The sequence below is a fragment of the Narcine bancroftii genome, chromosome 14 (assembly GCF_036971445.1).
Source record: "Narcine bancroftii isolate sNarBan1 chromosome 14, sNarBan1.hap1, whole genome shotgun sequence".
Classification (NCBI taxonomy): Eukaryota; Metazoa; Chordata; class Chondrichthyes; order Torpediniformes; family Narcinidae; genus Narcine; species Narcine bancroftii.
In genome coordinates, this window is record NC_091482.1 from 33,110,402 (window position 1) to 33,121,872 (window position 11,471).

Here is an 11,471-nt window from a genome sequence, read left to right on the forward strand (position 1 = left end):
CCACAGGAAACATCCTCTCCCCGTCCACTCTATCCAGGCCTTTCAGTATTCAGTAGATTTCAATGAGATCCCCCTTCATTCTTCCAAACTCCAACCAGTAAAATCCCTCAAACACAGGATCATCCCTGTAAACTTCTTCTGGACCCTCTCCAATGCCAACACATCCTTCCTAAGACATGGAGCTCAAACTACTCAGTATTCCAAATGCAGACTGACCAATGCCATAAACTGTTATATGGTTATAAAGCCTCTACATCACATCCCTGCTTTTATTTTCTACCTGACTCGAAATGAATGCCAGCATTCCATTTGCCTTCCTTCCCATGATTCTACATGCAAGTTGACCTTGGGGAATTCTGTTTGAGGGCTCCCAAGTCTCTGAGGCTCTGATTTCTGAACTCGTTGCCGGTTTGGATAATAGTCTACACTTTTCTTCATTCCACCACAGTGCATGATCAGACACTTCTCTACACTGAACGCCATCTGCCATTTCCTTGTCCAATTAGCATTACTCTCTCCACATGGTAACTTACTATGAAGTGAAACTATAACAGGCTGGACATTCAAGTTCAGCAGCATTGACGAAGAAATACAATTAAACCTGCGCATGTGGTGACCTGTCATGAGAAAAGTTTATGAAGGGGAAGGGTGGAATCAACAGAGGTTTACATGGAGACAGTTATGGTCTTTACTCAGCTGCTGCGAAACGGGAATTCTTTGCAAAATTCCCACAAGGCAGGCTGTGTAAAATGTTCGGAAAGGGAATGAGCAACTCATCCCCATCCTGAAAATTTTTCCTGCGGCAGCCCTAGTCTAAACGGAACTGCAGGCGTATCCGCAACGATGGGCTAAATGAATAGGACAGCTTCGACGCGTGTGGCGATTCTGTGATGCTGTCCATCGCACGCAGGGTCCACGTCACGGTCAATATCAACCGACCTCCAGCCTTCGAAATGACCGCAACTCAAGTATTCAGTGTAAACGTCCTTCCTGTGTGAATGGCCACTGCGGAAGGTAAGTGTGAAAATTATCGCAGTGGCCTGTGTAAAAAACCACATAGGACTGAATGACGTTGGAATTAATCACAAGGAGGTTGCCAGAGGTGATAGAACATTTATATTCAGCTTCCTGGCTAAGGGTTTTAATATCACCTTCCAGGTGTTAATGTACATTCCTGTTACCCAAGCTTGTGATCTGCCCCAGGCTGTCTGATTGTACTTGGCTAAGGATCCTGTGCACATATGACTTCTCCTGCTATAAAATTCTACAATATTCAATTATGTGGTTTGTTTCAGTTGAGTCTTGCCAACCAGTGGTTTATTTCAGAGCCGTCGTCCTCGCCAGTAACAATTTTTGATGCTGTGCTGTCTGTGATTATCGTTGGCAATGTTAGTTTAGCTTGACAATGGGATAAAGTGGACAGCTGCATGTTAGAGGTGGGAGGCTGGTGCACTCTTAATGTTGTTTCCACTGGCCCACTCCACGCCAGGAATTAAGGATGTTCAGGCTAATCTGAGTGTTTTATGTGGAAACTAAATGCCCTTTGGGTGACTTTTTATTTCAAAAGTTAACTATATTCATTAAAAAAATCATAGCGTTGTTCAGCCTGTACATTCCGTGTTGTCAGTTCTACACATTCAAAGGGTTTGCACATTCTGTTGCCACTTGTGGCTTCTTTAGACAATACAAACTTCAAGAGTTTCCCCATCAGATCCAGCCCCTTAATTGCCAGTGGCAGAAGGACTTTAGGCTGCAGTACTTCACCACGAAACCTTTGCTTTGTCTGCATTGAACTTCCTTGCATTCTTCAGTAGTTATTCCTGCAGCCAAGAATGTTCAAGGAATGTTCATCCCTTTAAAGAAATCTCGATATGCTGGAAGGCCCGTGCAAAGCAGGGCAAAGAACATCTTTCATGAGTTGACCTTAAAGGTGCTCTTGATGTTTCATCCCTGGAGACGGCTTTGAGATCAGCTGCTCAGTTTGACCTGCAACAAGACACCTTGCATTTTTCTCCAGGCCCTGTTTGCAAATGTACAGCGTGCAAAGAACGACTGTTGTCCCTGCCTCATTGTAGCTTCTCTGAGGGTACCCCGTGTTTGGAGTGAGATCTTGGGTGCACAGGAAGGCCTTCTCTCACCACCAGCCAATCAAGGTCTTGGTGGTTGTTGGTGAGTTCTGGCAATGGAGCATTTGGCTGGACAATTAGGACAGACTGTGCAGGGAACTACTATTTTCTGGTCCCACAGGATGCTCTGTGTTTACCACTGCCTGATGGACTAGTGGTCAAAGGCTGGAAGATTTGTTCCACAAAGGATTGGTAGTATGGTGATGTCCAACTGACTGGCACATTACATGACAACAGGTCCAGTCCTTTCCTTTGCAACAGAGGGAGATACAGAACCTCAGCACGTAGCAACCCTTGGCATCCACACACTTTGGAGTTGAATATCTCTTTACGCAAATGATCTATTGCTCTTTATTTCAAATCCAGAGGTTTCTGTAACTTTGCTTTCCCATTTTGGCCAGATTTCGGATTAGAAATTAAATTTGCACAATGAACTATTTCTTTTTCAAGGTACCTTAATTTCCCTTTAAAATAGTAAAAGACCAATTCCAATATTTAGGAATTACATTTATGGAAAGTTATAAACATTTATTGAAAGAAAATTTCTTGGTATCACTTAATCAGATTAAAGTATTATCGGGATGGTCTCCATTATCTATTACAACGATTGGACGTATCAATTCGATTCAAATGAACATTTTACCTAAATTTCTGTACTTTTTTTTTCAAGCCTTACCAATTTTCATTCCTAAATCCTTCTTTAACCTGAGATTTTTAATGTACACACACAGCATGGAAACAGGCCATTTCGGCCCATGAGTCCAAATATTCCAATTGACCAGGCCATCCAAATAACTGATGCACCTTTAAGTATACAACTTACACTCCAGCATATCATCCAAGCTCAAGACGTGGAGAGTGCACCTTGAAAGCTGGATCTCTCTCTAATCTCCACATATTGCAACGAGCCATGGCGTTACAGGGTTAGAGGCATCGAAGGAGCCCATTTAAATCTATACCATCTCTGGAACAAGCTGCTTAGTGCCATTCCCTCCACTTCACCACCCTTGTAAGGAGCCAGTTCCAGGTCATTATCAATTACTGCACAATAATTTGCCTCTTGCCAAAAATCTTAAATCTATGTCCAGATTATTTGTTCCACATGAATGGAAACAACGTTTCTTTGTCTAACACATGTTGATCAATTCTCTCTTTTCCCCAGTAGTATTATCCAATCCTCTCCATCTAATCATGTAGCTAAACTCTTTCCCTCCTGGGATTGTTTTACCTCAGCCAGGACTCTTCCCAGCCCATTGTAATTTGACCCCTTCCACAAGTTCTACTTTAAATTTTTCCTTGCTCTTCCCACGACTATATTGCAAGATTGGAGTAAAGGAGTTTATGCATGAAGTTGGTAAGACCTCTCTAGAAGTCCTGAGTTGGTTTTTTTTCCCGGTTTCCCTGCCTAAACAGTTACTTTTTCTATAGAGAGTGCATAGTGAAGATTCACCTAACTGGGACATGCCATGGCAGGTCTCTGGAACCAATTGGCCAAGCCTCATTTCTCTAGAATTGAAAAAACCAAAATGTGCCCTCACACAGCTGTACAAAATGTGTAAGAAGATTTGACAGAGGAGGAATGCTGAGGAGCCTAGAATTCAGGAAAAGGGGAGGCCATTTAGGACTGAAATTAGAAATTTCTTTACTTGGTCCAGTGAATCTTTGGAATTCACAGCAATGGAGGAGCTGTCTTTAACTGCTTTCAAAAGGAGATCTATAGATTATAGAGGACAAAGCCAGAAATGATGATTAAATTCAATTTTCTAGCATTTTGTTGAATGACAAAACAGGTTCACACAAAAAAATGGTAAACTTCCCCCTTCTATGTTTTACATTCAGAATCTTCTGATACAATGACCCAAGTGTCCTCCCATAGATCTGTGTCGTTCACATTGTTCCCCAAATCCAGATCAAGACACATACTCGCCCAACCACATTGCAGCAGTAGCTCACCTTGTTTCCCTTCAACGTTATACCCAGTCAATGCTCGGGTCAGCAGAGTAGCCAACAGCATCACAGTTCTTGCATGCCTCGCACGTTGATATTTCATTATTTGGAGCTCTGCAGCTCCAGTTGTATAAATTCCCTTTTTGCTTCTCAACACTCATTGAATAGATTGTGTCCAAGACCCCTTCTTTCCAGTGGTACAAACACTTTCTCTCACTAGTACAGACACACATCTTTTATCAAGTGTGTCAATGAGCAGTGCTCACCATTTCCAAGCCTTATTGGCAGTTATCATATTCTCAGATGCACTTAGAACTCACCACATTAGCTCATGCTACAGTTCTCTCTAGAATGACGTCACCTCCCATTGCAACCAATCAACACATCCCATTTTGCACCTTATTCCATTTTTGATCCCTCTTTGCATGAGTACTCATCGACCCGATTACCCCTCGCAACCAAATCTTGGTTTATATGTAATTAAGATTCATATCAATTCATGCCTCATTTGATTCAATCGATGTATTTATTTAAAGTTAGACGACTGTACTTTTATCCATCTTTCATAAAGTATAATTATAACAAACTATCTTACAATAAAGATTGGACAAATTTAAATATGAAGCTTAAAGCGACAACAGATGCTGGAATCTGAAAAAAATGGAATTTAAATATCTCGTGGATCTGGAACCGGGAACTTAAACATTCCTGCACGAATGTTGGAGACAAAGTCACACATGGACCAAATTTGCAACCTTTGTTTTTCTGTGACCCACTCTGTCAGTATCACCTATTTACCCTGCCAAATTTCCACCCCAACTCACATAAACTTTCCTGGCTGTAATTATCACTCACCCATTTGTTAATGACCACTTGGTGGTCAGCTTGTTTACTATTTATCAATAGTTTGGCACAGACTAGATGGGCCAAAAGGCCTGTTTCTATCCTGCAGAGTTCTATGGTTCTAAGACAAATGACAATTTTAATAGATAAAAATAGATTTAAACATGGAGATAGGATGATTAAAGCTGCAAAAAAGTGCGAGGATTTTTATTGCAAGATCTCTTTATTCCTTTGGTGTACAACCTTTGGCTGGACAGGAAAAGATATGGATTTACTGCAGAAATGTAACCATCAATAAGGGGGGGGGGGAGCATAGTTGGCTTAGTGGTTCGCACAACGCTGTTACAGCGCTAGGGATCAGGACTGTGGTACGATTCCTGTGCTGTGAGGATTTGTACGTTATCCCCGTGTCTGCGTGGGGTTTCCCCAGGAGGTCTGCATCCTCCCACCATTCAAAATACCCCGAGGGTGGTTGTTGAATTGGGTGTAAACTGGGCAGCACAGATCCGTAGGCTGAAATGGGCTGTTACCTTGATGTATCTCTAAATTTAAATTTAATTTAAAAATTTAATATTTAATTTAATACGGAGCCTATTTAACCTGTTGAAACAGAGATGCTGGAGGGACTCAGCTTTGTCAGGCAGCATTCAGGGGTAGAAATGGCCAGTCAACGTCTTGGGTTGGTTGGGACCCTTTTTCGAGGCAGGTAACCAATGTCCATTTCTCTCCATTCCCTCAGCCATTGAGTCCTTTCAACTTCTTTATTTGCTCGAAATTCCAGCTTCTGCAGTTCCTTGTGTTTTTCATTTGACCCGTTGTTCACCTTTAAGTAAATGAATGCCTGGATCTGGGAGGAATGGGCAGGTACGGATTTGTCTGAGACCTGTGACCTGCCTGCCCTGTAAAATAAAATTTTAATTTCTTTCTCTCTCTCTCTCTACAGCAGTGGCCGATGTACCTTGTAGACTACGGTGCAGTCAACATGCAGATCCAAGGGCCTGTAAATTTTTAAGCAGCGCCTTCCTCCAAGCCAAGCATGACTTTGACAGTAACAACGTGTAATTATGTACCATAATTGTATAGTATGAACTGTAATATTTCCTTCTAGAATGCACCCTGATTTTTACACCGTCTCCATGTGATCAAGGGCTTTAAATAAATGTGTTGCCTTGCAATCTGGCGAAAGTGTTTGTGGTAAGGGAGTTTCCAAAGACTTGTTTCGCCGTGAAATGGGGTCATTCCACCAAATGGAATCCTGGACCATTTCAGTCAGTTGACTGAGCCTGCTGTCTCACAACTGCATGACCCAGATTCAAACCTCACCTGCTGTGCTGTCCTTGTGGAGTTTGCACATTCTCCCTGCGACTGACTAACTGAGTTGAATTGTTTATTGCTACATGTATCAAAATCCAATGAGTTTGTTTTGAATGCTATCCAGGTCAGTCAACCCAGAAGTATAGTTGATTATGCAACAATGAAACAAAAGGGCAGGATGTAGTCAAAAGTAAATGGTGCGAAGGGATCAATTTATACCAAAGAAAGGCTCCTTCAAGAGTCTGATAACAGCAGGAAAGAAACTGTCATTGCATTTAGAGATTCATGTTTCCAAACTTGTGTATCTTCTACCCGCTAAAGGAGGGAGAATGGGATGTGACTTAGAGTGGGATGGGTCCTTCAATATGTTGGCAGCAGCAGGAGATGCTCCGTGGTTTCTTCTAGGCACTCTGGCTTTTCTCCATCATCCCAAAAATATACGGATTTGTCGGTGAATTGTCCTTGGTTGCAGGTGAATGGAGACTCTGGGCAGAGTTGATTGGAATGAGAGGAGAATAGGTTAAAAATTCATGGGGAGTGGCAATGCTCTGTGAGCTGGCATTGATCCAGTGGACCGAATGGGCCCATTCCTCATCATGGGAAAATATGGATCGGAATTGTGGAATCTTTTGCAGAAGTCACGAGAAAATTAATGTTCCAATTCATTCTGATGCACAAGAGAAGAAATAGTGCATGGAACTTCCAGTCTCATCGCCTTCTGACATGAAGCAAATGAAATAAAGCCCCTGTCCAGGCACAGAATCCAGGAGAGGTGGTACTTTCATTGGGATGGGAGGAATGTAGAATATGAATTGATAAACATTACAGACAATGGCTGTCCCTGAGTCCGTACAAGTCAAGTACAACCTGACGAAACAGCGTTCTCTGGTCCTCGGTGTAACACATGGAGACACACAACTAGACATAACAGTACACTTGCAGGACAAATATTTCATATATACAAATAAATGAATACATTTTCATTGATATAGAAGTCTTGGAGGTGTGAGCAGTTCCTTTGGTTGTTCAGCATTCTCACTACCTGTGGTAAAGAAGTGTTCAGCCTGGTGGGGCTGTCTGTATCTCTTCCCTGATGGGAGCAACTAAAATATGCTGTTTGCAGGATGGAATGGACCTCAATGACTTTGCGCGCCCTCTTCAGACAACAATCCCAGTAGATCACGTCATAGAAACATAGAAGATAGGAGCAGGAGTAGGTCATTTGACCCTTTGAGCCTGTTCCGCCATTCAACGAGATCATGGCTGATCTTAAAGTTCAGTACCTCGTCCTCGCCTTCTCTCCATAACCTTTAATACCCTTATACTGAAGAAATATATCTAATACCCTCTTAAATATGTTTAATGAACCTGCCTCTACTGCCCTCTGTGGCAATGAATTCCACAAATTCACCACCCTCTGGGTAAAGAAATTCCTCCTCATCTCGGTCCTAAATGGTTTGCCTATTATCCTCAAACCATGGCCCCGGGTTCTGGATTTTCCCATCATTGGAAACATCCCATCTGCATCCATTCTGTCCAGTCCTGCCAGAATTTTATATGTCTCTATGAGATCCCCTCTCAATCTTCCAAACTCCAGCGAGTACAATCCAAATTTGCGCAATCTTTCCTCATAAGTCATTCCTGCCATTCCAGGTATCAGCCTGGTGAATCGCCTCTGCACTCCCTCCATTGCAAGAACATCCTTCCTTAGATAAGGTGACCAAAACTGCACACAATACTCCAGGTGGGGTCTCACCAAGGCCCTGTACAGCTGCAGTAAGGAATCCTTGTTCCTATACTCAAACCCTCTTGATATGAAGGCCAACATACCATTTGCCTTTTTAACCGCCTGCTGTACCTGCATGCTCGCCTTCAGAGACTGGTGTACAAGTACCTCTAGGTCTCTCTGCACTTCCCCATCTCTTAATCTATTGCCATTCAAATAGTAATCTGCCCTTCGGTTTGTATTACCAAAGTGGATAACCTCACATTTATCCACATTGTAGTGCATTTGCCATGTATCTGCCCAGTCCCTCAATTTATCCAAATCACACTGGAGCTTCCTGACCCCTTCTTCCGTGCACACAACCCCTCCTAGCTTAGTGTCATCTGCAAATTTGGAGATATTACATCCAATCCCCTCATCCAGATCATTAATGTAAATTGTGAACAGCTGGGGTCCCAGTACAGATCCCTGTGGCACCCCACTGGTCACCGCCTGCCACTCAGAAAACGAGCCATTTATCCCAACTCTCTGTCTTCTACCTGCCAGCCAGTTCTCAATCCACATCAATACTTTGCCCCCAATTCCATGAGCCTTGATTTTGGAAGCCAGTCGTTTATGCGGGACCTTATCGAAGGCCTTTTGGAAGTCCAGGTACACCACATCCACTGGCTCTCTCCCATCTATTTTACCCGTCACCATCTCAAAGAATTCCAATAGATTTGTCAAGCACGATTTACCTTTTGTAAATCCATGTTGACTCTGTCCGATCCCTTCTCTGCTAGTCATATGCTCCGCTATTACATCGATGGAGGGAGGGGGGGGAAGCAGGGAGACTCCAGTGATCCTCTCTGCCACTCTTACGGTCCTGTGGATTGACCTCCGATCCATTTCTCTGTTGCAAGTTAATTTAAAACAGAATCAAACTCTTAAGGTTCAATAAAAGAGCAACTTTGCACATCTTAAGCAACAGCAGGTTTGCAAAACATTCTTTGCCTCAGTCAACCACTTATCCCTCCAGGGTTTTGTTCATTTCCTAATTTACCTTCACAAAATTAAACCAACTGGAAATTCAAAATAAAAAATGTAAAAATGCTGGAAAAACTCAAGATCAGATAACATCTGTGGAAAGAGAAACAATTAATGTCTTGGGTCCAGGATCCTTTATCCGAAGGGAGAACGAGAGAAACAAGTTAGTTGCAGGAGCAAAGAAGGAGGAGAGGCAAATAGGTGGAGCAAAGGGAATTTCTCTGAGAGTGAAATAATGGGACGGTAAAGACAAGCTGTTGGTCTGTGTAATATTGTACAGGACTGGCAGCAAGAAATGGCCTGTTCTCTTACAAATAAAAAGACAGTGGAAATTATCCAAAGCTGGAGAATTTGATATATTGGGTCCAGCAGATACAATGTGCCCTGTCAGGAGAGGAGGTATCATTTCTTCACCTTGTGTTGGACCCTGTCGATATGGTGCAAAGGTTCACAGACAGTGCGATGGTGAATTAAAATGGCAGACAACTGGGAGCACGGACCAGGCCTGCAGATTGAGTACAGCAATCAACCAGTCAGTCCTCCTTTGTTTTCTCCAATGTAGAGGAGAGAACATCAAGAACTCCAGAAGCAGAACAGGTTGGAGGAAGGTGGGGTCTCTTCACCTGGATGGAATATTTGGGTCCATGGAGAGCAGGAGGAGAAAAGATGAAAGGGCAGTTCTTGTACCTCACGTTGTTGTGTGGGAAATGACTGTGTGACACGAGAGCAAGGAGGGAATAGAATGGATCTGGGAGTCTCCAAGGGAGTGATCCTGAAGGGGGAGAGGAATCTTGGTGACTCTGACAAGATTCCACCACCAGAAGCCATCTGTTTCTGGGATTTCTGGCAGCCCTCTTTCCTGCTGGGCGGAGCACCAAAAAGAGTTCCTCTGGTCTTCATCTTCCACCCCTCCAGCTTTCACATTCAACAGACTGTGGTAGCACGCCATTAGGCAGGCGAACCTGCCCCGCTTGTTACACACAGAGTGGGGCAGCCGTCCAATATTGCGCAGTCGGGGGTTTCCCCTTCAACCTCAGCACCAGGCTCAGAAGCCCGTGGTTGGGGACCCACCAGGCGCCCTTGTGACGTCAGCACCCCCCAGAGCAGTTCTCAGCCAGGTCCGGGCTAGGAATATAAAGCCAGGCAGGCAGCCTGCAATAAATCAGTTCTGCTCACTGAGCTCAACTCGTCTGGTTGTTGTTTTTTCAGTTAGTAGTGTAGCTGCCGCTACAATTGGTGACCCCAACAGGTTCAAACACCTTTGAACCCAACATGAGCGACCTTTTGCTCAGTGCTATAGCTGTTAAGTTCCCTGATTTCTGGGTGCAGGAGCTGGAGACCTGGTTCACCCACGCAGAGGCTCAGTTTCACCTCTGCCAGATTTCTTCAGACACGACCAGGTTCTACCATTTGGTCCGCCCTGGACCAGGCCACCGCCAAACGTATGCTGCACCTCATTCAACACCCACCCGCGTAAGATAAATCCAGGACCATCAAGCGGGTGCTCACCTGCTTCCTCGAACTATCCAGGTGCCAGCATGCCACTCGGATGCTGCACCTCGATTGAACTAATGGACGAGATGCTTGCATTCATGGGCGATCACACCAACTGCCCATTTTTTGAGTGCATCTTTCTCGACCATCTGCCTGAGGACTTCTGGCCGCTACTGGCCCAAGAGATTTTTGCTGACCCAAGGAAGGTCACTCAGTAGGTTCAAGAGCTATGGGCGATTCCCGGAGGGCTCGGCAGTCCAGCAGGTCACAAGTCATGGGCATGACCACTCTAAGCCTTCCTCTAGCGCTGTGGTAGAACACCCAGTCCCTACAGGGGCCACAAAGCATAACCAGAGGCAAGGCATCTGCCACCAGCACTGGGGAACCAAAGCTCGGAAGTGTCGTCAGCCCTGCTTGTTCCAAGGAAACGAGCAGGCAGGCCACTATAAATGGCTGCGCCAGCTGGCCAGAGACACAGCCTTCTCTACTTGCAGGACTCAGTCAGCGGCCGATGTTTCCTTGTCGACACTGGAGCCTAGATCAGCATCATTCTAGCCATGACCATCGAGTCCAGGAACCGGCCTCGAGGACCTCCCCTCCGTGTGGCCAATGCAAAGGAGATCCGGATGTATGGAGTAAGGATCGGCTCGCAAAGGTTCTCATGGAGGTTCACCGTCTCGTCCCTTCCGACCGCCATCCTGGGTGCCGACTTCCTCCTCGCCCATGGGCTCCTGGTTGACATTAGGGGTAGGCGCCTGGTAGATGCCTGTACCTTCCAGGCCATTCGCCTCAACACCTCCCGCACAGAGCAGTCACAGAAGGCCACGATCAGCACACCCAAGGACGAGTTCCAGCATATCCTGGATGAGTTTCCAGCCCTCCTCAAGCCACAGTTCTCCGCTGCCTCACTCTGCCATGGGGTGTTCCATCACATCCCCACCCAAGGCCCACTGGTCCACGCCAAGGCATGCCAGATAAGCTCCAGTTGGTGAAGG

General features: G+C 44.9%; 1 protein-coding gene across 9 annotated transcripts in view; it reads left to right on the forward strand.

Moving 5' to 3' along the window:
* The window catches only part of gtf2ird1 (GTF2I repeat domain containing 1), a 235,753-nt gene extending 229,658 nt beyond the window's left edge, over positions 1-6,095 (forward strand). For all 9 annotated transcript variants that reach the window (XM_069910946.1, XM_069910941.1, XM_069910950.1 and 6 more), the window contains one exon: positions 5,860-6,095. In XM_069910946.1, coding sequence (XP_069767047.1) covers positions 5,860-5,881 — 22 coding nt within the window. In that variant the 3' untranslated portion in view covers positions 5,882-6,095. The remainder of the gene's footprint in view (positions 1-5,859) is intronic.
* Positions 6,096-11,471: the final 5,376 nt, after the last annotated feature.